General features: G+C 46.4%; 1 protein-coding gene across 2 annotated transcripts in view; it reads left to right on the forward strand.

Moving 5' to 3' along the window:
- otofa (otoferlin a) overlaps positions 1 to 24,411 on the forward strand; it is a 108,417-nt gene extending 84,006 nt beyond the window's left edge. Inside the window, exons 15-46 of one of the 2 annotated variants that reach the window (XM_008296053.1) lie at positions 318 to 541; positions 2,813 to 2,921; positions 3,052 to 3,238; positions 3,390 to 3,510; positions 4,634 to 4,734; positions 5,137 to 5,227; positions 6,192 to 6,308; positions 6,454 to 6,606; positions 6,961 to 7,153; positions 7,536 to 7,660; positions 7,742 to 7,876; positions 9,647 to 9,808; positions 10,696 to 10,815; positions 10,903 to 11,064; positions 11,148 to 11,310; positions 11,923 to 11,993; positions 12,172 to 12,201; positions 12,293 to 12,424; positions 12,528 to 12,603; positions 13,548 to 13,693; positions 13,851 to 13,985; positions 14,089 to 14,226; positions 14,339 to 14,466; positions 14,640 to 14,810; positions 14,955 to 15,115; positions 15,494 to 15,636; positions 15,719 to 15,807; positions 16,044 to 16,142; positions 19,789 to 20,030; positions 20,196 to 20,374; positions 21,351 to 21,451; positions 21,880 to 22,060. In XM_008296053.1, the coding sequence (XP_008294275.1) occupies positions 318 to 541; positions 2,813 to 2,921; positions 3,052 to 3,238; positions 3,390 to 3,510; positions 4,634 to 4,734; positions 5,137 to 5,227; positions 6,192 to 6,308; positions 6,454 to 6,606; positions 6,961 to 7,153; positions 7,536 to 7,660; positions 7,742 to 7,876; positions 9,647 to 9,808; positions 10,696 to 10,815; positions 10,903 to 11,064; positions 11,148 to 11,310; positions 11,923 to 11,993; positions 12,172 to 12,201; positions 12,293 to 12,424; positions 12,528 to 12,603; positions 13,548 to 13,693; positions 13,851 to 13,985; positions 14,089 to 14,226; positions 14,339 to 14,466; positions 14,640 to 14,810; positions 14,955 to 15,115; positions 15,494 to 15,636; positions 15,719 to 15,807; positions 16,044 to 16,142; positions 19,789 to 20,030; positions 20,196 to 20,374; positions 21,351 to 21,451; positions 21,880 to 22,060 (4,385 nt within the window). Of the gene's footprint in view, positions 1 to 317; positions 542 to 2,812; positions 2,922 to 3,051; positions 3,239 to 3,389; positions 3,511 to 4,633; positions 4,735 to 5,136; positions 5,228 to 6,191; positions 6,309 to 6,453; positions 6,607 to 6,960; positions 7,154 to 7,535; positions 7,661 to 7,741; positions 7,877 to 9,646; positions 9,809 to 10,695; positions 10,816 to 10,902; positions 11,065 to 11,147; positions 11,311 to 11,922; positions 11,994 to 12,171; positions 12,202 to 12,292; positions 12,425 to 12,527; positions 12,604 to 13,547; positions 13,694 to 13,850; positions 13,986 to 14,088; positions 14,227 to 14,338; positions 14,467 to 14,639; positions 14,811 to 14,954; positions 15,116 to 15,493; positions 15,637 to 15,718; positions 15,808 to 16,043; positions 16,143 to 19,788; positions 20,031 to 20,195; positions 20,375 to 21,350; positions 21,452 to 21,879; positions 22,061 to 24,112 lie in introns of those variants that run through there. The other variant, XM_008296054.1, reaches the window with a different exon arrangement.
- Positions 24,412 to 26,242: the final 1,831 nt, after the last annotated feature.

The following is a 26,242-nucleotide window of genomic DNA, read 5'->3' on the forward strand; positions in this document are numbered from 1 at the left end:
AGTTTTTAGAATAAGTTTTAAGAGGACTGGTAGAAGATATCAAGTTTTGTTTTTCTGTTAGTCCTGGTTGTCATGGATAGTTATTTAATTTGATGCTGTCGATACTTTAATGAAAAAAAAAATCATAAAAACGTCCTGCAGATGTTGTAGAAATCTGAATTCCAAAAACTTATCCATGGCTGAAGAGAAAAAAAACCCTAAAGTTGGGAGACAATCGGGTTTATGTTGTTCTGTAGTCGAGGCTTCAGCAGGACGTCACCGTGTCGGCTCCTATCCAGCAGCTGCAACGTTCCAACGTTTCTTCTCTTGTTGTTCAGGGTTCTTGCCCACGCTGGGTCCAGCCTGGGTCAACATGTACGGTTCCACCCGCCAGTACACCCTCATGGACGAGCACCAGGACCTGAACGAAGGACTCGGTGAAGGAGTGTCCTTCAGAGCTCGACTCCTGCTGTCCATCGCCGTGGAGATCCTGGACACCACTTCGCCGGAGATCTTCAGCTCCACTGAGGTCCAGATGGACACCGTGTCCAACATCTCAGAGGTGAGAAAACCATTCAATACTGACAACGTAATGATCCGACTAAACGGAGCGATCCTTGCGTCCTGTGATCCATGTGTAACCTCTAACGACCTCCCGACCCCGATCGACTCTCGTATCGGTACAAATGTGTTGAAGTGCTCGTTTGGGAAATCAGAGGCATCAGCGGCTGCTTCGGGGCGAAGCTGTAAAAGTCACTCCTGAGCTCGTCAATCATGTCAGCATGAGTCTGTGCCACTCATTAAGCTGCTGCACTTTAAAGGAGAGACAAATGACTTGTGTGAGGAAATGATACCACAAATAGGCTCGTTTACTTCCCCTTTAAATAACAGCTGAAACTGTTCTAGTCGTTATTGGTAATCTATAGCACAGAGTCACACGTACACAGCAGTGGTTCTGGATCGTTCACTAACGAACCTTCAATAACTGACACTGGAGGTAAAACAGACAGATATGATCTGTTAAGGCGATTACAGTTTATGATCTGTACATGGAGGTCAAATTAAATGAGATAGGTGGAGAGATTTTTGTCCGTTTGAGCCAAGAATCGGTGCCTCAGCAGCAACATCTGGGCTGCTTCTGGGCCGGTATATTGGCCAAAGAATAATATAATAATAATAATAATAATAATAATAATAATAATAAACCTTCTTTGTACAGCACCTTTTAAGAACAGAATTCACAAAGTGCTTTTATATAATAAAGAAATACAACACACAGGAAAACAACAACATGTATAAAAAGTGCAGGCGAACACTCAAAAAAATATAAAATACACACAATAAAAATGGACAAGAACGGACTGGGTCACTACTGGAAGGTGTTCTGGTGAAACTGATTAGAAAGAGGACATCAGAGGAATTAAGATAAAAGCTGAAGATAAAAGTAGATTAAGAAGGAGGAAAGAGAGGACAGCGGGCAGTACCGATATAAAAGGGAAAAGAACATCTAAAAGAGAACATCACTCAAACACGAGTCTGTAAAAGTGGGTTTTAAGAAGTGATTTAAAAGAAGATACTGAGTCTGCAGCCTTACTTCCTTCCTCAGGTAGGTCGGTCCAAAGCCGAGGGTCCGTCACAGAAAAGGCCTGTTCGCCTTTGGAACCATCAGGAGGGATCCACCTGAGGATCTCGTGTGGGGATATACGGGGTTAACATAGAAATAGAAATATAGCCAAGGGGCATGTTAGGTTTCACAGGAAAGAGATCCAAAGAAGCAACAAGGACTGGTGGTTAGCAAAGAGGGATTTATTCAGGCAGCAGGGAACAGGGGACACCGGGAAGCACCTGAGGGAAGCCGAGTGAGGGCGGGAGGTCCAAGAGAGGTTCCAAGAGGGACAGGGAGGCTGAACGCTGAGGCAGGAGCTCGGCTGCAGAGGCTGGGCCGGGGCAATACGTCGGTCCGGCAGGGAGGTTCTGGTAGCAAAGCACAGACAAAGGCACAAATCAGACAAAGAGAGTTTCTCTAAACACAGTTCCTCTAAGCAGTCAGGCTGGCTTCTTACCACTCATGGGAGGATAATCCACTGGTTCTGGAGCACAGGTGGAGGCGGGCTTTATCCAGCGCTAATGAGAGATGAGCCTCAGGTGTGGGAGAGAGTGAGACCGCTCCGGTCCAAAAAACCCCGTCCAGCCTGAAAAACACGAGCAGCCCCCAACACCACAGGAACAGACACTGAACAGTGGTTCACAATAAAAACCCAAAACTCGGATCAGCACGTATCAGTAAAATCTTTTTTTTTAAGTTATTTTTTTGGCCTTTAGGATCGGATAGCCTTTAGATAGGACAGTTAAAGGAGAGACAGGAAAGTGAGGAGGAGAATGGGGGAATGGGTTGCAGCAAAGGGCCATGAGCGGGATTCAAACCCACGGCTGCTACATCAGAGACTATAGCCCCTGTACATGGGTCACCAGCTCAACCAAGTGAGCTAAAGCAGCAGCCTGTGATCAGTAAAATCCTAAAATCAATACTAAGACAGACAGGGAGCCGGTGGAGAGAAGCCAGTATGGGGGAGATGTGAGATGTACCGTCTGATCCATTCATACTGAGGCTGGCATGACTCCAGTCAGCAGGTGAACACAGGCCCAGACGAACATGACCACCTGGAAAACATTGTGATCAACTGCTGCAGTTAAAACAGTAATGAGCAGCAGTTAAAATGTACGTTTTAATCGCAGCCACATGAATGAGTAGAAAGTGTTAGAGGTCAGAAAAACATTAATGCAGTTAGAAAAGTAGCAGATAAACCACTTCTTGCTCCTGTTACTCCATCAGAGCGCCACGGGGAAGATAGACGAGTTCTTCCTCTTCGGTTCCTTCCTGGAAGCCACCATGATCGACAGGAAGATTGGCGACAAAGCCATCAGTTTTGAAATCACGTTAGGTAAGTACGCTTTCTCCCAGCCTTGTCAATGCCGACCTGCACGCCACAAGTTTATAGTATAACAAAGAAACCCAACAGCGAGTAGAAACCAACAGACGCTGCTCACTCACACACAATGCTCATTTATCAGGTAACTACGGCAACCAGATAGACGGCGTGAGCAAACCTTCGATGTCAAAGAGGAAGAAGAAGGACGGGGAGAGCGAAGAGGAGGAAAGTGAGCTGATCCAGAACTCCAGCGAGGACGAGGCGGACGAGGACAGCGACCTCGTCTCAGTTTCCTCGACTCCTCTCATGAAGCCCGTCATCACCGACAGGTCAGAGAAAGCCGACTGTGTTGTTCCAGTAGGATGAAGAAAAACAGGCGTAGACTACGTAATGTACAGTTTTTAGAGACAGCGGTGACAATAATTCGCTGTAATCAGAGAGTAGCTGCACAACATCTTTAATTTTGTTTAAACTTCACAGGAACTACTTCCACCTCCCCTACTTTGAAAAGAAGCCGTGTGTCTACATCAAGAGCTGGTGGCAGGACCAGAGGAGGCGACTTTACAACTCCAACATGATGGATAAAATTGCAGACAAGCTGGTGAGTGTGGCGGCATTAACTTAACCCTTTATGGGGCCACCGACCATGTCTGGTAACTTCCTTGGCGGTCCAATATGCCCGCCCTGTGCCTCTCCTTCAGGTTGAAGAACCATGTGCACCTTGATTTATTTGTATGACATGTTATGGATGTGTACAGTCGTCCTCAGATGTATTCACAGCCTTCCATTAAAGAAAAGGCAAAAGTCACAGCAGTCACTCAAATAACTAGAAACTGAAAAAAAGTAATAATAAATAAAAACTGCTAACCCTGAGCATGTACATGTTTGGTCTCTGTACGATTTTGGGTGTTTGTATATATCTGTAGTTTCCTGTAAACAATCTCCCTCCTTCCTCCTTTCCTTCCCTCCTCTCTTTCCCTCCTTCCCTCCTTCCCTCCTTCCACCCTTCGACCAATCACCGCCCCACCTGCTCATCAGGTAAATCCTGAAAATCCAGACTTCATCATGTCCATGTTAAGCTGCTGTGGTTGGAGCGTTGATGGAACCTCCCCACAACGCTCTGACAACCATATTCAAACCTTAAAACAACCGCAGGCTGCAGGGAGGTCGCAGCTACGCTAACAGTTTCCCTCTGCTTTCAGTCTTTGTGCTAAGCTAAGCTAACCACACCCGTCTGTTGATCTACACGTTTCAGAACTGATCCTGTTCTGATCAGTCGAAACACAATCTAGTGAAATAAGACGCTGCTTTTGAATTGTGGTTGAAAAAGAATAATTAATAAAACAAGAAACTGTCTCAGACAAATGAGAGGCCTTTGCTGATGAGCAGTGAAACCAGAACACCTGTCAACAGGTGAGAAGTCTGACTGAGAGCTACAGGAAACACCTGATTGGCTCAGAGGGTTGTTCAGCTAAATATTAGTTCACGGGTCCCATCAGGCTGGTTTTTTAAAAAATATTCCTGTTGAACCACAATTCAAAAGCAATGTCAGGACTTTCATTAATTTTTTATTTATTATTACTTTTGTCAGTTTCAACTTATTTCAGCAGTTTTTTTCCTTCTCTAATGGGAGGCTATGAACACATCTGAGGACGACTGTAGCCGTGAGTCAACTTGACGGCTTGATCTGTCCTCAGCTCCAGTATGTTTTTGTGTCCTGACAGGAAGAAGGTTTGAATGATGTTCAGGAGGTCATTAAGACGGAGAAGGCCTTTCCAGAGCGCCGACTCAGAGGAGTGCTGGAGGAGCTCAGCGTCGGCTGCAGGTAGTCTACATGATTATAACCGTCTCTCATGGTCTGTATCAGAACCGGCATTAGGACTCCGTGGTCAGAACTGATGCAGAGCTTCTCCTCGCACTAAGAGTTGTAAAAGTCCTTGAGCTGTGTGGTGCTTAACAGCCAGGTTTGTACTGAATGCTATTAAAACAACTTCTCCCGTCTTCATCAAGCAGCGCTCTGCAGCGAGGCAAACACAGTCATCATGAGTGTCTCTGTGAAGCAGCTCGCAGTGTCTGTATTGTTTTCTATCTGTTGGAGCTGCTGACTGTATAGTGACTGCCTCTGTGTTACTGTGAGAGATGAAATATTTCAATAAGCAGTTCATTAACATCTGGTCATGCATATAAATCAGTCGAGCCACTTCTGTGTTTTCTGCGTGTTTTCCAGTCGCTTCGTGACTCTGGCGAACAAGGACGTGAACCAGGCGGGCAGAACCAAACTCGATCGAGAACGGCTCAAGTCCTGCATGAGAGAGATGGTAAGATTTCTGTTTTTCAAACGCAGAACGAGTGACGTGGCATCACAGACAGAGAGGAAGCTTTGATTAATGTCAAGAATGTGGAAGCTGCTGAGCCGCTAATCTCATCGTTGGAGTGGCTGTAAAGGCCAAACGAGGAAATTCATTTGAGAAAAACATTTTCACTCTCTCGTAATAATTCCTTGGAACACATTGGCATGCATCTGCAGTACGTTCATCATCACATTCTCTCTGCTCCAGTGTTTGTATTTAACTGCGTGTCAACTTCAATTTGCTTCAAGAAGAAATGCAACAAGAAAGAATCTGCAAACAGTTTTACAGAGTAGTGTATGAACAGTTTCCAGTGTGTATCCAGGTGTCTGCGTTTGTGATGCTTCTGAAGGATGTGAACACGTACTGGGAAAAAACAACATGGTACATGTTTGTCTGTGTTTGCAGCACGTTACTGTGGGTGAATCTGAAAGAGGCGGGGACACAGACTTCCATCTGTCCATTAGCTATCTGCTTTATTTGGTTGAAGGGTGTGAAGACGCTACACTCTGGACACATTACCAATCACCAGGGCTAACACAAAGAGACACACAGCCGTGTACGGCAACTTGGAATCATTAAATAATCTACCATGCATGTCTTTGGAAAGTCTACAGGCACAGGGAGAACATGCAAACCCCACAAAGGAAGGCTCCAGCTGAACAGAACAGAAGCTTCCTGCTGTGAGGCGACAGTGTTAACCGCTGTCAATGATTCATGGCTGTAAGAGGCATCATTTATGGATAGAAACTCCCCAAAATAGCAGTTAGCTGCCACCAAGGTTAGCAGCGTCAGTGACGTCTGTGTAGTTCCTAAAAACAGAGTTTGTAGGATCCAAACCATGTTTCCTAATTTGAACTGAACATGAATAGAGCCACAGCAGTGATGCCAGGTGCTGCTGTATCATCACCTCCTAACATCTCTCCTCCTGCAGGACAGCATGGGCCAACAGGCCAAGCAGATTCGGACTCAAGTGAAGAAGAACACAGTCAGAGACAAGCTCAAGTTGGTGCAGAACTTCCTGCAGAGGCTCCGTTTCCTTGCTGACGAGGTAGAACTCCAGTCCTGTGGTCTGAACCCTGCTCTGAATGAGTGCATACCAACACATTTAGTAGAATGGATCTGTTATGCTCATGATCACCACTATAAAGAGAACCTGAGATAACGAGGAGTGGTGTCGTCTTGTTTCTGTCCAGCCTCAGCACAGCATCCCAGATGTTTTCATCTGGATGATGAGCAACAACAAGCGCATCGCTTACGCCCGGGTTCCTTCCAAAGACATCCTGTACTCCATAGTGGACGAAGAAACCGGCAAAGACTGTGGAAAAGTCAAAGCTGTCTTCCTCAAGGTGCTGTCCTCTTCCTCTGCCTCTCTCTTGACAGCTTCTTACTTTAAAAGACACTTTGCTAACTTTTAACCATCTGAAGACCTGTAATTATTCATGAGAAGTGGTGAATAGTCAAGATAAAAGCAGACAGAACATTACAGACCGGTACTATGGACTTGGATGATATCTACTTAATATGTCTGACTCGAGCTGAGATGCGACATCGCATAATGCTGAGTGATCAAAATACCAATAACAGAGTGAGGATATGTGGAAGCATGCTAAACGCTGAGCTCCTCAAGATATTCAGCAACAGTTTCTTCAGGAATCCTCAGCAACTCTTTTAAAATGTTAATCATGCTGTTGTGTGCACAGCTGCCCGGTAAGAAGGGCTTCGGTCCTGCCGGCTGGACCGTTCAGGCCAAGCTGGAGCTGTATCTGTGGCTGGGCCTCAACAAGCAGCGGAAGGACTTCCTCACCGGTCTGCCCAACGGGTTTGAAGAGCTCAAAGCAGCTAAAGTGGGTTCTGGTCTTCAGTCTGTCCCCCCCGTCAGCCTCGTCTACAACAGTAAGCGCTGCACACATCATACATGACAAACTGTGACGCAGACAGTCTGACAGCCAACACTTCATCACTCAAAGCGTCTGTCGCTCTAACGTCAACATCCGATGATGCCTGACATGCAGCGATAGATTTATTTCAGCTCCCCAGAACTTTGCACACAGACATTTACTTTTCATTCACCACAGCGTTCTGCATTATGTTCTCTCCTTTCACTTGCTCCTGATTTTACTGTTACGTTTTAACTCTAAAATCAACTAAAGGGAAAACACAAATGGAAAAAGTCAGGAGGAGACAATTGGCTGCTATCGATCTCTGTACTCTGTGGTTCTCTTTTCTGACTTCGGTCTGAGGTGTCGGCTGATGCCGTGTGTTGTGTGTCCAACAGTGAAGCAGGTGTTTCAGCTCAGAGCCCACATGTACCAGGCCCGCAGCCTGTTTGCCGCCGACAGCAGCGGCCTGTCGGACCCCTTCGCTCGCGTCTTCTTCTCCACACACAGCCAGGTTACCGAGGTAACGGGAGTGTGTGTGTGCGCATACCGACTCTGTGTGTGTTGATTTCGTGCAAACCGAGTTGCTGTGTGGCGGCTGCAGGTCCTGAGTGAGACCCTGTGCCCGACGTGGGACCAGCTGCTGGTGTTTGACGACGTGGAGCTGTTCGGTGAAGCCAGCGAGCTGAGAGACGACCCTCCCATCATCGTGGTGGAGATCTACGACCAGGACACTGTGGTAGGATCCCACCCTACGACAGCCAATAAACAGAGCCGCACAGAAGCTGCTTGCTCAACAGTTTTCAGAGAGCTAGCCTGTGCTGATTGAACTAAATGTGCTTTGCTTCTCCATCCCTCGTGTTCTCTCCGTCTGTCTCACTCCGACTTGTCCTCTCCATGACCTCCGACCTCGCTCATGCTCTGCTGCTTGCATAGAGTGTGAAAGTGTCTGCAGCAGAGGAGGCTGCAGTTTCAGGACCACACTTCTGGGACCCTTGTTTGTCACGACCAGCGGGATGAGCGCTTAAGTGCATGACTAACGGCTTTAAAAGTTTACTCCACTCAGAACACCACTTAACATTTTTAGGGTTTATTCCACTTTCTAGCCAACAAGTTGGTTTTAAAGGTTCGTCTCATTAAAATAATACTGCTCTCTGTCCGTGTACGGAAAGTTTTAAAGGTTTCATACTTTCTAACAAGCTGTGGTGCTAAAGCTTTATTCCACCCAAAACACCGCGTGTAGTTTATAAGGTTTAATTCCACCCAAATACTATTTTCTAACAAATGATTTTAAAGGTTTAATCCATTAAAAAAATACAGTTTTAGAGGTTTATTCCAAGTACTTGTAATTTTTAAGGTTTCCTTCCACCCAAATAGTTCTTTATAACAAACAAGTTAAAGGTTTATTCCATCCATGTACCACATTCTGTCCAATTATCTGTACTTTTAAAGGTTTATTCCACCCAGAATACTACTTTCTGTTCAGGTACTTATATTTTTAAAGCTTTTGTTCCACCCGAGTAGTACTTCCTAACAAACGGTGTAAAGGTTTATTCCATCTAAAATACCAAATTAAAAGACAAAATCCCACTTTGCCGAGCTTTTTGTACCTGTGCTGTCCAGCTAAAGCGGTTTGTTTTTAATAGTGATGCCCGATATTAAAATTTCTGGCCGATACCGATATTAAGATTTCTGATATCGCCGATAACCGATGTTACTGATATTCAATTTTTTGTTCACACCGAAAAATAAGTTTAAGTAAGCACTGTGAGAACATTTAAACTATTCAAAAGAAGCCCAGATTAGACCAGAGTCGTCTTTATTACATAACATATTTAACATTAAAGGATAATTTAAGTAAAAACATCTGAGAAATAGCAGCGATATCAAACATAGAGACGAAGGCGCTGACGGTAGACGATCTCTGGTTTTTCATGTCGGCTAAATTTGTTCATCAGACTGAAAAACACTAATATCGACCGACACCGATGTGGTCGCCGATTCCTAGTTTTTAATGGCTTGTGGTCAGAAATGTGGTCCTTGCATCAATGCGTGCTTCTCCCCTCATCGTCCACGTTAGTCGGCGGCGCTGTCATGAACAAGAGTCCTAGAAACGTGGTCCTACGACTGGTGCTGGCTGTAGCATGAATTGTTTGGTTCAACTCGCTGCTGATGAGTTTCTTGCATGTGCATTTTCCAGCTGGGTTACTGTTCAGAGCAACGGTTGTGAAAAACTTCCTTCCTACACTCACAGATGGAGCAAAGTGAAGGAAGTGTTTCAAAGTGTTTTAATTTGAACAACAAGTAGATCAACTGTTGTTCTTTTTCACTCTGTTGTTCCCTCAAGTTGTTTATGTGTTAGTGAGTTATTTTTGCACATTTTGATGGTCTTCGACCACCGTAATCAACACTGACACCAAGTGGCCGCCCTGGAAACTGCACCTCCCTCACCCACGTCTAACCCCCTTCCCTTATCCCCTCACTGTCTGGACCGTCACACGGTGAACAGGGTAAAGCAGAGTTCATAGGCCGGACTTTTGCGAAGCCCACCATCAAGATGTGCGACGAGCACTACGGGCCCCCGAGGTTCCCGCCACAGCTGGAGTACTACCAGGTCTACAGAGGGAACTGCACCGCCGGGGAGCTGCTGGCTGCCTTCGAGCTGCTGCAGGTAACACGTACAGCACATCAGAGCACCATGATGATGATGATGATGAATGCACACATGCTCTCTGTGGGATGTTCTCAGCGAGAGGTTGGAGTTGGTGGCGATGGTAAAGAAAACAAGAAAAATGGAAAGATGAGATGTTCCACTGCCTCATTAAAGGCCTGTGGTTTGTTTACTTTGCAGTCTTCTTCTCAGTTTTATTGGCACGTCCAATAAAATAAACCAGATTAGTTGTTGCTGCAGCACAACCGTAGAAAAGCGTGAAACCGCAGAGACACGCATCAGGTCATCGGCATGCTTCTGTGATAAAAACCAAACATAAAAACATCCACAGGGTTCCTTCAGTGATGTGCACAAAAGATGATGAGGAAAAAATGCAGAAATACTTTTGTCTTTCTCTCCGTCTGTCTCGACTTGTAAATCTCCTGTTTTAGTCTTTAGTTTTCACAACCTGCCTCCTGCATCATTACACTCCTGTGGTTTACACGAGCAACCCATTTCCTTCCTTCTTTCTCTTTCTATGTCCCCCCTTTCCAGTTCACCTTCCATTCACAGTTCCTTCTCTTAAATATCCATGTCTGCTGTCTCTCTCTCCTCCTGCTGCCTACAGATACCCTTCGATGCGGAGGAGATCAGGCGAGCTCTGATCGCTGTCCATAACTTTGCTGTTCCTCAGATAAAGGTTTCTCTTTTCATTCTCTCTTCTCATCCCACTTTGTCCTAAATGTTTTCAGTGCTGCTACAGGCAGCGTCTTTGTTCTCTGTCAGTGTGACACTAACCGTTGGATTTCTTTAAAGTTGTTATTCTCAGCATAGCTAGAATTCATAGAGACATTAGCAGGAGTAAATGCTTCAGCCTGGTTTAGCTCTTCTCCTTCCACTCTCATTAGATCGGTCAGGGAGGCAGAGGCGACCTTCCTCCCCTCGAGGGCCCGACGGACTCCGAGCGTGGACCCATCCTTCCTGTGCCGCTGGGCATCCGACCCGTCCTGAGTCGCTACCGCATTGAGGTGGGTTTTATCTGCTGCTGCTGTGGCTCTGTGATTTGAGCTCTACAGATCCCCCGTCTTACTGCGATTTTCTTTTCTCTTGTTCAGGTTTTGTTCTGGGGATTAAGGGACCTGAAGAGGATTAACTTAGCTCAGGTGGATCGGCCTCGTGTGGACATAGAGTGTGCAGGTAGGGGCGTCCAGTCTGCCCTCATCCAGAACTACAAGAAGAATCCCAACTTCAGCACACTGGTCAAGTGGTTCGAGGTGGTGAGTGTGTGTTTAATACGAAGACAGACGCCCGCTGTAGGGAACATAAAGCTTCAAACAAAGTCTGTTGTTGTGAACACCAGGACCTCCCAGAAAACGAGCTCCTCCATCCTCCTCTCAACATCCGGGTGGTGGACTGCAGAGCGTTCGGCCGCTACATCCTGGTGGGGTCCCACGCCGTCAGCAGCCTGAGACGCTTCATCTACAGCACACCAGACAAGAACTCCAACAACTGGGCCACTGCAGGTGCTCATCTGAAGCAGTACATTCATTAGTTAGCGAGGAGCCCAGGAGCTGTGATGTTCTGTGTGTCAAAGCTAAAACCCAGCACCACTGATTGTAAAGATTGCAGGATGCTGAGGTAATGGAGTGATAGAACAAGTGGCGTCTATATTATTGTTGAATAAATCCTTACAGGGGAGCTCTTTCCCTGTTGTTTCCTTTTTCCTAAAAAGATTTGCAGAACATCAGTGAAACAAGGTTTGCAAATCATTTTTAGACATTTACTCTTTTTAAAATCAGAGGTTAAATAAAAGGAGCTCCTTCAGAATTACATCCACATCCTTCTGATGCGGCTCTCTGGTTCCTGAAAAAGACGTTTTCTTCTTCATTAACTTTGCTGATTTCTCTGCTTGCTTCCTGCCCTGACCTTCCTCTCTGTATCCTCCCTCCCTCTTTCTCTCTCTTGCATGTCCTCGGCTGTCCTGTCCTTCTTCCTGCCTCCCTGCCGCCTGTCTCTAACGTCCGGCTTCGCTCCAGCTAAGCTAATGAATGGCTACATGGTCCTAACCAATGGCGGCTCCTCCCAGCCCCGCTCCTCACCCAGCCTCTCTTCCCGCACCTTCTCTCGCCCCGCAGGTGACATGATCGTCAACATGGACGCCGAGCCTCTGGTCCGAAAGATGGACACGGTCGTCAAACTGGACGCTGTAAGCTTTCCTTTGAGCTCATGCACAGTGTAGCGCTGTAGATGTACATGATGGGAGTAGCAGCGCTGCTTCCTGTCCAGTGTTTTATACCTGCCTCTGTACCTGTGCCGCTCACACCTGCTCCATCCGTTGTGTGCATTAATCCTTGTGTTGTTTTGTGTGACGCCCCCTATCGTAGATGTCTGACGCTGTTGTAAAAGTTGACATGGTGAGTAGTGCTCCTGTAGGAAGCTAATGAGATGTGACGCATCGTTATAAACAAGAACTAAAGCTACTGAGAATCCCTGTTTTTCTACCAGACTGAAGAAGAGGGTGACAAAAAGAAGAAGAAGAAGAAAAAGAAGGGAGGCGTGGAGGAAGAGGAAGAGACAGACGAGCGAGTGCTGGACTGGTGGTCGAAATATTTCGCTTCAATCGAGACTCTTAAGGAGGTCCGTCCGCTCTTATCCGGCCAGTTCTGTTTGCATGTTCTGGCAGGTTGCTCAGGATCGTCTGTGGAATCCTGTTGGACTGATGAACACTTTGGTTTTTCAGACCCTCAGAGCCCAGGAGGCGGCTCAGGCGGAGGCGGAGGAGAGAGAGGACCTGGAGATAGCGGCTGAAGCGGCAGGTACTGAACTCCAGCAGATAAGTCGGCGCCTGCTGCCAGCATGCCTCCACGTCTGCTGCTTTCATTTATTTTAAAGGGACATGTCGCTAATATTGGATCTTGAGTTGAGCTTCTGAGGACATATTCCGGACTGTTTTCAGTTCATTTTTTTTAGGGCTGCTCAAGAGCATGTGAGGCCTTGTTCCTGCTCTTCTTCTCCTTCCATCCCATGAATCCATCCTTCCTTTGTGCTTCACATGATCACACTTTATTTACATCAGCATGACTTCCCAGCTGTGCATTACAGATGAAAGTTGGCTGACACAAATCCACTGGATTAATCCGCGCTAACATTCCCTTTATTACATGGAAAAGTGAATAATTTAACCTGCATCTATGAGACGTGCCGCTTCAGTAAAGGTGCTGCTTGTTGCGTATTGTCGTCAAATTCAGGGACAAGATTGAGTTTAAACACATGAGAAAATGGTCTTCATGTGTTTGTGACGTTTCTGCAGCGTTTAATCAACAGTTCCAACAAGCTTCTGTGCTCGCTGTCGTACCGTTAAGTTCTGCATGAAGTGAGCATCTCAGACGTAACGGCAAAAAGCTTTTAGTGATAATATGCAACAGAGCACCTCTGAAATAAAATGCCTACTAACTGTCTACTAATAACATCCTTGTTTTCCTCCTGAAAGAGTAATTTTTTTTTTGCACCAACAGTGATCTCACGTTATCCTGCAGCACACCTGTGCATCACTGCAGTGAGGTTAGCTTCCAGGTGGTGGTACAGTTTGTGATGTTTCTAAATGGAGTTCAGGATATCTGAATACATTCACATCAGGGTGATTTAGCCCCTGATTAAAACGGCCTGTCAGCTTTCATGTTGTGTGACGTGTAGCGCTGTGTGCATCCCCGCCACCCCTCATCATGACTCCAACTCCACCTCCATTCACCCTCCCAATCAGATATCAAACCCGATGACCTTCTTCTGAAAGGCTCCAAGATGAAGGAGAAGACCAAGGAGAAGAAGAGCTCCAAGGACAAGAAGAAGGGTCTGGCTACGGACGGCTCTGAGAAGCGTCCGGTTAAAACAAAAGTGGACGAGCTGATGGTGAGTACGGCGTTCATGAAAACTGTATTTTTTGTGATTCTTGTCAACAAAGCCAAATTAAAATAATCAGAATTCAGTGTTAAAAAGCAGTAAAAAAGGGGAAACCTTCCTTCTTTTAACATGCGCTGCACTTTAATGTGCTTCTTGGCCTGTGCAGGTGTACAACAAGGAACTGGAGACTGAGTACGGCAACTTTGAAGACTGGCTTCACACTTTCAACCTGTACCGAGGAAAGGCCGGGGACGACGACGAGCACGCCCTGGACGACGACAGGATTGTTGGCAGATTCAAGGTGGGAGAACGCTGTCCATAAACCCTAACCCAAACCTTTACATGTCCGGTTACACTAGTTGACAGAAACTATGTCACATGAGCACGTTTCTTCTGTCGTGCAGGGATCCTTGTGCATGTACAAGCTGCCTCTGTCCGAGGAGATCACAAGAGAGGCGGGATTTGATCCTAACATGGGCATGTTCCAGAGCATCCCACACAACGATCCGATCAACGTGCTCGTCCGTGTCTACGTCGTTAGGGTGGGTGACGTCTCAAAATGTGAATCTATCTAAACAGTAAGTACCATAAATATTGAATGAGGTGAATTTCTCTCCTGTTTCCTTCTGTTCTGTGTGTTTTCCGCTGCCTCAGGCGACAGACCTCCATCCTGCTGACATCAACGGGAAGGCTGATCCCTACGTCGTCATCAAACTGGGCAAGTCAGAAGTCAAAGACAAAGAGAACTACATCTCCAAACAGCTCAACCCTGTGTTTGGCAAGTGAGTTTAAAGGAAGCTGCTGTGAGCGTGTTGTCACATGTTGGCAGTCACATGGACAAAACAAAGGAACAACAAAGGAATAAGGATTCTCTCATGGATTCTGACTGTACTGTTTTTATGCAGTGTTATTTTGGATGAGCCTGAACCTTTTGAATTATTCTGTTTATTCTAAGATCGTTCGACATCGAGGCCACGTTCCCCATGGAGTCCATGCTCACCGTGTCCGTGTACGACTGGGATCTGGTTGGCACCGACGACCTGATCGGAGAGACGAAGATCGATTTGGAGAATCGCTTCTACAGCAAGTTCAGAGCCACCTGCGGCATTTCATCCAACTACTCTGTGTGAGCGTCACGGTGTCGTGTCCTTTATGTGTTTGAGCTACTAGCTGGGTTGTAGTGTCACGATATCAGACTCTAAGTGTAGTTTGTGTTCTTTGTGATGAGAGTGAGCAACACAACAACTCATTGCTATCTGCTGTATGTCAGCCACGGGTACAACGTTTGGCGGGACCCTATGAAGCCCAGCCAGATCCTGGCTAAGCTCTGTAAGGAAGGCAAGATCGATGGACCTCATTACGGGCCAGGAGGCAAAGTCAAGGTGGCCAGTCGGATCTTTACGGGACTGACAGAGATCGAGGATGAAAACGGTATGACTGGATTGTTCTTCTATTCCATTCCACCATCACTGTTCAACGAACCGCGATGGCAGCCAGTGATTTAAAGTCGTGATCATGTCTTATATCTGACAGAATATCAGTTGTGTTTTGCAGAAATGTTCCTCTACATTTTCTACATTCTCTCTTCTTTGTACTAAACCACAGTCCTCCTTACGTTTCAGCCATTCTGCAGTGCTTCTATACAGTATGTTGATCCTGTGATTGATTTAAATGAAACTAGGTTGTAAATGTCTTAAAAGGAAATCCACCTTGTTAGGGTTAGGGTTAAGTTAGGTTCAAGTATTCTGATGCCTTGCCTTCCCCTGTCCTCTTTGTTTTTCCCTTTTTGTCTCTGTGTTGACCTCCCAGGCCTGAAGAAGCAGACGGAGGAGCATTTAGCCCTGGCGGTGCTGAACCACTGGGAGGAGATCCCCCGAGTCGGCTGCAAGCTCGTCCCTGAACACGTGGAGACCAGACCGCTGCTGAACCCCGACAAGCCCGGCATCGAGCAGGTAGGAGAGAGCCGCCTCGTCTCCTCAAGTCCTGCAGCTCATCAGGCCTGGTACTCACAGCAGCACATCTGCTTTCTTGAAGGGCCGTATTGAGATGTGGGTGGACATGTTTGCTATGGATATGCCTGCTCCTGGACCCGCGATTGATATATCGCCACGGAAACCAAAGAGGTACACCCTGACTGGAGCATCAATAACAAACAATTTGATTATTGTGTTTTAAACCAACGCAAATTCAGAGGGAAAGATGTTTTATTTCTTTTAAAGTGTCTAAATTCTTTCAACAGAAATGTAGTTTTATCCCCGGGTTAGATGCTGGTGAGTCTTTCTGAACAGCTAGCTCTCTGTTAATGCCAAATATAAGTCCAACTGTGTGTGTATGTGTTCCTTCCTCCCCCCCTTACCAGATATGAGCTCAGGGTGATTATTTGGAATACAGACGAAGTAATACTGGAGGACGATGATTACTTCACTGGGGAAAAGTCCAGTGACATATTTGTCAGGGGGTAGGTACGGCGGGGCGGGGCGGCCACGCCTCCTCCCGTGGGTGTAAGCTGTGTGTGGACTTTTTTTTTTTTGCAGTTAACCATTTTTTTTTTTGTTTTGTTTTGTTTCCATTTTTTCTGTGTGCGTGTTTGTGTCTGTGGCGTGTCTCCTGTCTGTCTGTCTGTCTGTCTGTCTGTCGTCCTCTCTCTCCTCTCTGGTCAATGCTCTGCTGCTGTCTAGCTTTGAGCTTCGTGTTGTTATTTGGAACACTGATGACGTAATTCTAGAGGACGATGCTTTCATGACAGGAGAGAAGATGTCTGACATCTATGTCAGGGGGTAAACACACGATTCCATCGCATGGCTCGTACCAATACCCTCCTTTCCTCCCCCCTGAAGCACTTGAATTTTTATTTTTTATTTTTACAACCCTTCCTGTTTTAACTCTTCATCCAGCACGCAACCTCGCTTGTCTGAAACTCTCCTCTCAGCACGCTGAAGGCCTAATGACAAACTAGAGCGGTAAGGACCAAACCACAAGAATAACTGCAGAATGATTACAGGTCTGTCACATTTCAGGGAAATCTGACGTCTAAGCTGAGTTCATAAAGCCGGACTGACACACCAACATGACCGATAATATGCCTGGATTCTGACTTATTACACAGATACCCTGTCACACAGAAATGACAGAGTTTAATTTTCATTTATTTCATGATTACTTCATGTAATTTCACGCTGAAGTTCCCATTTACGTTTCGCAACTCAAATTAGTCTCACTAGAGTAGGACAGCATTTTACAGCCAGTCTACATTCGCAGCAGATAGTTGCATTTCTGCCACTTAAAGACGGTCAGCGGGGTAAATGTTTGGCTCTGTGGCAAATAAAAACTCTGCTCTATTTACCTGCTGATTGCTGGCTGTCTGACAGGCAGCATGCAGCTGGTTTTGAGAGTTTGTATGTTAGAATAAATGCTGCAGAGCTGCATAGAGCTGTGAAAAACAGGGTCAGGTGAGCTTCCAGTGTGGATTATAGCCACTACGACTGGACCCTTTCAGACTGCACTTTGAATTAGAATTAGATCATCCATCCATTGGAGCCTATCCCAGCTGACTCAGGGTGAAGGCAGGTTCACCTGGACAGGTAACCAGTCTATCACAGGGCTACACTTAGAGACAGACAACCAAGCACACTCACATTCACACCTACGGACAATTTACAATCACCAATTAACCTCAGCATGTTTCTGGACTGTGGGAGGAAGCCGGAGAACCCGGAGAGAACCCACGCTGCACGGGGAGAACATGGAGACTCCACGCAGGAAGATCCCGGGTGTCCTCACCGGGACGCCAACCACAGACCTTCTAGCTGTGAGGCGCTAACGGTGCTAACCACCGTGACACATTAATTAGATCATGCTTTAAGAAAACAAAATGTGTTTAAACTGATATGTTTTTCAAATTCTTAAGCATCACCCATAAAAATGCACTCTGGTCAGAAACACTGGATGATTTTCTCTCTGACGGTTTGTGGTTTGGTCCTTTACTGCTGCTGCTCCTGGACGTTACTGGCAAAGAAAAAGTTTCCAGATATGAATAATAAGAAGAAAGAATCTTGCATGAAGCACACTGAACTGTATACTCACCCAGCACTTCATTAGGAGCACCGTACTGGCACTGGGCCTCCCCCTGCTGTCAGAACAGCCTCAGCTCTTCATGACATGGACTCCATACGATGTGAGAAACCTCCTTTGAGATTTGCTCCATGTTGACATGATTCATCGTTTCTGCAGATCTGCCAGCTGCACATTCATTCTGCTGTTAAACCAAATCTCAAAGGGCCTCTTCAGATCTGGTGGCTGTGGCCCTCTGAACTCCACTGAGCTCACTGTCATGCAAATGAAACCACTTTAGCTTCGGTGCATTGTTGTGCAGTCAGAACCAATGCTCAGACAAGCTGTGGTGTTCATATCATGACTGCTTGGCCCAAAGTGTGCAAAGTAAACTTTACCCACACCATTGCACCGCCCACTGCAACAGCCTGGACTGTTGATGCCCAGCAGGTTGGGTCGATGTCGATGCCAGATTCTGAGCCTACCATCTGCAGCCTCAGCAGAAATTGAAATTCATGAAACCGGGCTATTTCGTCCCCCCACTCCTCAACTGTCCGGTTTTGTTGACTCTGTGCCCGCTCGGATTTCTGTTCGTGGCTGACAGGAGAGAAACCGGAGGTGGTTTTCCTCCTTTTGCAGCCTATAAGTGTCAAGATCTGACATGAAGTTCGTTCTGAGATGTTCTTCTGCTCACCACAGCTGTAGAAAGTGGTTATCAGAGTTAGCTCAGCCTTTCTGTCGGCTCCAACCTCTGACATCTCATCACCGGATGTTTTCAGCTTTGTGTCAAACTCTGAGGAAAGTCTGGAGATTTTTTTTGTGGGGGAAATTTCCAGGAGATCAGCAGTTCTAGACTCAGGCCGGCCCATCTGGTACCAACAATCAGCCCTTTATTCAGTGAAGGATAAAGTTTTACTGCTGATTGGATAATTCCACGAGAGTCCCGGTGTTTGTAACGAAGTGCTCGGTGATTGTACGCATGCCGCTCCGATGTTTTTAACAGCGTTGTTATTTTTCAGCCTGGATTTGACTTTTGTTTCGACACATCACACGCTGACTGTTTTTGGCGCCTCGTCACTCCTGCATCTCTTAACCGAACTCACTTCTCCCTCAGCTGACGCCAGTGGATGCGTCGTCTCCGGGCCTTATGCTGTACCGAACAGGGCGCCATCCTCAAACAACCCTGAACGCTGCTGGATGCGTTTTTAAGAATCAACGTCTTTAGCTTCAGATTCCAGCAGCAGGTGTCCCACAGCGACAGCAGAGACAGGAGAGCTGGGGGTTGTTTCAGATGGACCCGCTGTTGTGATACAGTCGTGCTGATTCACATGTTGGGTCACATGAGAGCAGGCATGGTTCTGGTTTTTCTTTTCTTGCCCTCTCGCTGAAGCCTTGATCCCGGCTTGCATCTCAGTTACCAAATCCTAGCACTGTGTGATGCAGTCTTTTTCAGGATTATTCCATGCTAACAGTAAGTTAGCTCACTTTTTTTAGTGGTGCATTTTGAGAACTGAGAGTGCAGCTTCCCTCCTGCTCCTCCTGACTCATGAAGCCACCATCACCCAGCTGTTGGTCAAACAGCTGAAGCCCGACTTTGATCCTCGAGTCGCGATCAGAATCCAAACATCAAAGATTTATTTATTTAAATTTTTTTTAATGAACCTATTGGAGAAACTTCACCGATGACATGTTTGCGAGCTTTATGTGTGCATGGCTTTGGAAATAGTGTGAAACTCCAACATCAAATCAGATTGTTACGGCATTTTTATCGCACACACATTTCTATGAATCTGGTTTGCTTTTGGGGAGCCGCATTATGTGTTTCTGATTTTGACCTACTAGCATCATCTCTCTTGTTAGTAGACCTCTACGTGTCCTATGCTCTTGTTTCAATCACCAAATTGACATAGAGTAGCTGACAGAGAATTGCAAGTTCCTTCATTTTAGACCTTTAGAAGTGCATGAATGGCAAAATCTAACATCTGTCTAATCACCAAAGCCTGGTCCCAGAGCTCAGCTGGACTCTGATCTACTTCTGGTGGCTGCTTCCACAGATGGCTGAAAGGGCAGCAGGAGGACAAACAGGACACCGATGTGCACTACCACTCACTGACCGGTGAGGGCAACTTTAACTGGCGCTTCGTCTTCCCCTTCGATTACCTCATGGCTGAGGAGAAGATTGTGATCTCCAAGAAAGAGTCCATGTTCTCCTGGGACGAGACGGAATACAAGATCCCTCCTCGTCTCACCATGCAGGTCTGGGACGCAGATCACTTCTCTGCTGATGACTTCCTGGGTGAGAACTGATTCTGTTTTTTGCAGTGATGCAAACATCAGCATGTGTTTCTCTCTTCTCTCCTGCTCCCTGTGCTCACACACACTGCATATTAACACAGCTGAATAAACACATTCACATTTATTTCTGTTTCCCAAACTGACTGCTTTTGATATCAACACTCAGGTGCAATTGAGCTGGACCTGAACCGGTTCCCTCGTGGCGCCAAGACAGCCAAGCAGTGCTCCATTGACATGATCCGAAGTGAGCAGGAGCTGCCCACCATCTCCATATTCAAGCAAAAGAGGGTCAAAGGATGGTGGCCGTTTGTGGCCCGCGATGAGAACGATGAGATGGAGCTCACGGTAAGAATGTCGTGGAGGACTGAGCACGGACGAGCGTTTTGCAAAACTGTAGTCTGACACGTGGCACGAGAAGAACTCATGAGATGAACTCATGAGATGGATTCTATGTCCAGTCGTCCTCAGATGTGTTCACACCGTCCAGCTAGAGAAGGAAAAAACAGCTGAAATAAGTTGAAACTGACAAAAGTAATAATAAATAAAAATGTAATGAAAATCATGAAGTTGTTTTTGAATTTTGGTTCAAGAGAAATATTTAAAAATTAAAAAAAAAAACAGCCTGATGGAACCCGTAAACTAACATGTAGCTGAACAACCCTCTGAGCCAATCACTGCCATCAGGTGTTTCCTGTAGCTCTCAGTCAGACTTCTCACCTGTTGACAGGTGTTCTGGACCACTGCTCATCAGCAAAGGCCTCTCATTGGTCCACTGCTCATCAGCAAAGGCCTCTCATTGGTCCACTGCTCATCAGCAAAGGCCTCTCATTGGTCCGGACAGTTTTGTTTGTTTTTTTTAAATGATTCTTTTCAACCACAATTCAAAAACAACGTCTGATTTCACTAAATTATAATTCAGCAAAATTTTTATTTAATATTACTTTTTTCAGTTTCTAGTTATTTGAGTGACTGTTGTGACTTTAAATATTATTTTGGTTAAAAATAAAGAAATTTCCTGTGTTAGAAGCTGAGGGTAAAATCTAATGTTAAAAATATAAATACTGATTTAATTTAAAGTTTAATTTAAAGACGTTATTTCATTGGGTGAAGGTGAGATCCTGCCCTTATGAGGACGCCTGTGACGTCATTGTTTTTGTTTGAATGAGCTACAGGTGTGGGAGCACACAGATGTTCTACCTGTGGACGACGTGGACGTTCAGTTTTGATGGAAATAAATGGACTTAAACGGATTCAGTGCGGCCGTCTAGTCTGTTCGCCGCTACACCAGGTGACTTCTGTGTTTGTAATTGTGCCGTCACAGGGGAAGGTGGAGGCCGAGCTCCACCTACTGACAGCCGAAGAGGCGGAGAAAAGTCCTGTGGGGCTGGGCCGAAACGAGCCCGATCCGCTGGAGAAACCAAAGTAAGACATCAACACGATGCATTTACTGAAACCATGCTTGTTCAGAAACACACACACTGGTTTGACTCTTAGAACATGTGGTTGTTTAGTGTGGAGCAGAAACAGACCAAGTGTCCCTTAACCTTCTCTCCAGGATCTAGCGATGCAAAAAGCAGCGCATCAGAACATAGAGCTGTGAATTAACCAGATTCTACATGATGTTAAAGAAGGCGTGATCTGGTTCAGCGCTGCCTTCTGCACTGTCTGTTACACACTCGTTTCTCCTCCTACCATCTCTTCAACTGTCTCCCTGTCTCTCCCCTCCTCGTCCCTTCCCTCCCTCCTTCTTTCTTTTTGTTCATGTGACTCTCTCTCTCCTGACCCTTCCTCCCTCTATTTGCCTCATCTGCATTCCTTCCCTCCCTCTTTCTCTCCCTTCTTCCGCAAAGTCGCCCGGACACCAGTCTTATGTGGTTTCTCGGCCCCCTGAAGTCCATTCGTTACTTCATCTGGCACAACTACCGCTGGCTGATCCTCAAGGCCCTGGGGCTGGTACTGCTGCTGCTCATGCTGGGCCTCTTCCTCTACTCAATTCCCGGCTACCTGGTCAAGAAGATGCTGGGGGCCTGATGCGCTGGTAGCCTCCGCCCCCTCCTCACTGTCTCTGCTTCTCTTCTCGCGCCCCAGAAATCTCCTGTCTTAACTAGAGCTCCTTCTCTTCTGTCCTACCAAACTCTTACCTTCACTTATATCTTCTGCTGTCTTAGAAGGAGACTAGTCGCCGTATCATTTGCTCTATCTTGTCCCAACCCTTCGTTCAGGCCATGTGTTCGTGTGTTCTGCCGCCGTGTGTCATTGTGCGTCTCATGTATGACCAACTGTTTGGGAAGATGCAGGGATGTGTTTTCAGGTGTAGGTGAGTTGCTAAATGTCCGCTAGTGAGAGCTTTAATCACGTGAAGATTAAAACATCCTGACAATATAACGTCATGTCAAATAAGTACGAGTTTAAATACATTAAAGAGGTGAAACTGACAGATGCAGTCACAGACACGTCTTCAGAGTTGTAGTTAAACATTTATGTCAGGTGTTGCTTTATGACGCTACGGCAATTCACTTCAGACTACCTCAACCGCTACGCCAGAAAATAAAGGACCAGCAGCTGTTTAGGTTCAGGATATCAAAATGAGCGCCTGTGAGGGGTGAAGGCAGCGTTTTCACATTCGTTCTTCTGGTGTTTCAACGTCGTTGTTTGCATGAAAACAAAGCAAATAAAAACGCCATTTCAGTGAACAGCAATGCTATTGGTAGAAAGCTAACGCCAGGGCTGTCCTGTCCAGAGGTTCACTGACATCTGATATAACACCAAAAATACTGCATGAAGGTGAAGGTGTGCAAAATATTATAAGAAATTAACCAAACTGGACTGGGCTGCAGGTGTCTCAGTGGTTAGCACCATTAGCGCCTCGCAGCAAGAAGATCGCTGGTTGGCGTCCCGGTGAGGACACCCGGGATCTTCCTGCGTGGAGTCTCCATGTTCTCCCCGTGCAGCGTGGGTTCTCTCCGGGTTCTCCGGCTTCCTCCCACAGTCCAGAAACATGCTGAGGTTAATTGGTGATTGTAAATTGTCCGTAGGTGTGAATGTGAGTGTGCTTGGTTGTCTGTCTCTAAGTGTAGCCCTGTGATAGACTGGTTACCTGTCCAGGTGAACCTGCCTTCACCCTGTTTTTTGTTGTCAGTGGCAGAAAAAAGTGTCAAACAGCAGAAAACACGTCTGAAAACACAGAAGGAAGAAGAAAAGGAAGAAGCAGACCAATAAAGAAAGTGTACGAGTTAAACAGTTGTAGGCAAACTAGGATGCTACACACCTTTTTTTTTAACTTCTGTATTATGTATCAGTAATTACTTTCATCTTGTTTAGACCACACAACTGAATCTGTCTCCAGCGTTAGCCGCAGTAGCTGTGCTGGTCGTCCACTGGTCAGATAGGAAGTCAGCAGTTACACTAACATCAGATTTCATTTCTTTTTTTATTTTCCATGACTGAAAATAACTTGAACAAAACTTTCTTACATGTGAAAGTGTCCACCATCATTTAATGACTCCCGCGGTCCGTCGCTATCGCACCGCCACATCAAACTACGTGATTGTTTTGAATGAGTGACGCCTAGTGGCAGAAATGAGTCACTGCATGTACACGAGTGTCGCATCACATCCAGAACATGATTCAGGCCGACAGACTGAGAACGAGTCGTGTGCCTGTAGAAATATAGAATAAAGGTGTCTAGACTGATGGTGGGTCAAATGAAGATGTGCTCAGATACTTTACACCTCCCTCAGGTAGACGTCTGTAGTGGGTTTTAAAGTGTTTGGAGCTGTTGGTCAGTCACTCATCCATCCATTTTTATCAACATGTCCATTCTGCGTACTGGAAAGCTTCCACTCTGTGGTCTGTGATGTGGTTTTTTGCTCCTCTGAAGCGTGATATTGGTAGAAATGTGGACTGTGAGCATGCAGTAGTGACAAATAATACAAATGCAACGTGGCTCACTAACCGCTAACGCCAGCTTTCTCTTCCTGTCTCTGACTCCTTCCCATCCTTTCTCCTCCTTCACCCGCCCTCCATTAACACACCCCTCCACCCGCCCGCATGCCTCCTCCTTCGCCTCTTCTTTACCTCCAGCCGCCCAGACACCACCTTCCTGTGGTTCCTGAGCCCGCTGAAAGCCATCCGCTACCTGGTGTGCAACCGCTACAAGTGGCTGATCATCAAGATCGTGCTGGCCCTGCTGCTGCTCATCATGCTGGGCCTCTTCCTCTACAGCATGCCGGGCTACCTGGTCAAGAAGCTGCTGGGGGCCTGAGGCACTGCTGGGAGGATGGGGACGGGGTGGGGGGTGGGGGAGGGTGGCCAGCAGGATAGATGGAAGGTAGGATGGAGGAGTGACTTGGGAGGGAAACCAGAGAGTCGAGGCTCGCCCACAAGAAGGCAGACAGACAGGGGGTCTTATCTTCTCCTCTCTGATCCATTCTAGTCTTTCTAATCCAGCTCGCCACCGTCCACCCTGGCACCGAGGAGAGACATCGACTGTTCCCTCCCCTCCCCCCTAACGCGCTAACCAATCCGCAACAAGCCGAACAAATCTAACGCTCGCTATCTGGACTCCATCCTGACCGAACAGCAGTCACATGATCCGACCCAAACTTCTTCTTCCTCTCCAGCTACACGACGCTGAATGTTTCTTTATCCGTTTCTGCAGCTTTTAATTTGCTCGTTAAGCCCCCCAGTCCCAGCGTCGGGTCAGCGGTCAGACGACTGCGTGGATTTCAAGTGATCTCACATCACCGCTACAGCTGTTCGTTTAGCTTAACGGGGAACACATGAAGGATATTTGTGGTGGCGCTGTGGCCCTCCTTCCTGTTCAGCATCCATGTCAACATGTAGGAACTGCTTTTAACATATTACACAGATGTAAGTGATTACTGATGAACACTACTTGTCAATAATTATAACTTCTCCTATGAAATACTATCCCAGCTGTGTTTTACTATGTTGTCCTGCGTTATTTGTTCATCTTCAGCCTCAGGAAGTGTTTCAGTAGCTGCATGAGTGAGCGTCTGTATTTACGTCACAGTCTGGTAGAAACCATCCATGAGATGCTGAACAGGAGGTCAGAGCCACGTGTCACCGTTTGATTTCTCAAACTCTTGCAGTTTTTGCACACTTATAAAAGAATAATAATGAAGAAAAATAAGAAGATGTCTATTTTCCTATCTATGAAATTCAGCGAGACACAGAACAACGTAGCGTCAAAGCGAATCAAAGAAGCGTCGTGTGGGCTTTAGTTAAACTGCAGTGTTGAGTATTTAGTCAAAGCAACCAAACCAGACTCGGGTCAGCCAGTGTCTGCAGATAATGACTTTTTTCTTTCTGTTTTCTTATAAATGTGAACTGCACAAGCACAGGTTCTGTCAGAGTGTCCTACGCTCAGTCATAAACGCTCTTTAATCCTCACCCATAAAACCTCCACAGGGGGAAGTGAAAGTCCTTATTTGCAGTCATCAGGTGACCCGGTCTGATTCAGAGCCCCACAGACACTCACAGGTCGTCACCGTTACCTACCAGAAGCGAGGCTTCTCTGTGAATATGCATGCATCGTCGTGATAACTGACCGCAGAGGTCACGTGTGTGTGTTGGCATGACTCGTCTTCAAGTTGGACGCGAACCAGAACCACCCGCCCCGTCGTCTCTGACTTTGGATTATGATTAAAGTGCACTTGGACGGAGCTGTGAAAAGCGTTGCTTCAGAAAACAAACCATGACCCGGTCTCCACGTCAGATGGCGCTAGTGCGGCGTCCGTTACCCCCCCTCCCCCCTCCCCCCTCAACTTAGCCTGCGGTTGACGTCATACGTGTTGTTTGTGAATCTGCGTTTCACCCGATACAGAGTTGTTGTTTGCACTAAACTGAACTTGCCTGTTTTTACGATGACTTTGTGTATTTATATGTGTTGAGACGTGTGCGATATTTATTTATTTTTTGTTTGTTCTGACAATTTGAAATAAACTGAATTCCACAGACTGTGTTTAGAATCATTAAAGCTGCTACGAACGGCCAGTTTGCTTCTATCGGGATGGTTTTGCAGCTTATGCCGTTGGTTCACTCTCACCACTTTCACAGCAACAGGCGGACAGAACCGAACCAGCGGCTGTAAGGAAGCGTTTAGATGCTACCAGTCAGGAAGTTGAACTCAGAAACCAAACAGCTAACGATAGAGTGTAGATTAGACACAGATTCACCAGGAGGCCATGT

Source organism: Stegastes partitus, unplaced genomic scaffold (genome assembly GCF_000690725.1).
Source record: "Stegastes partitus isolate 25-593 unplaced genomic scaffold, Stegastes_partitus-1.0.2 Scaffold1097, whole genome shotgun sequence".
In the NCBI taxonomy this organism is placed as follows: domain Eukaryota; kingdom Metazoa; phylum Chordata; class Actinopteri; family Pomacentridae; genus Stegastes; species Stegastes partitus.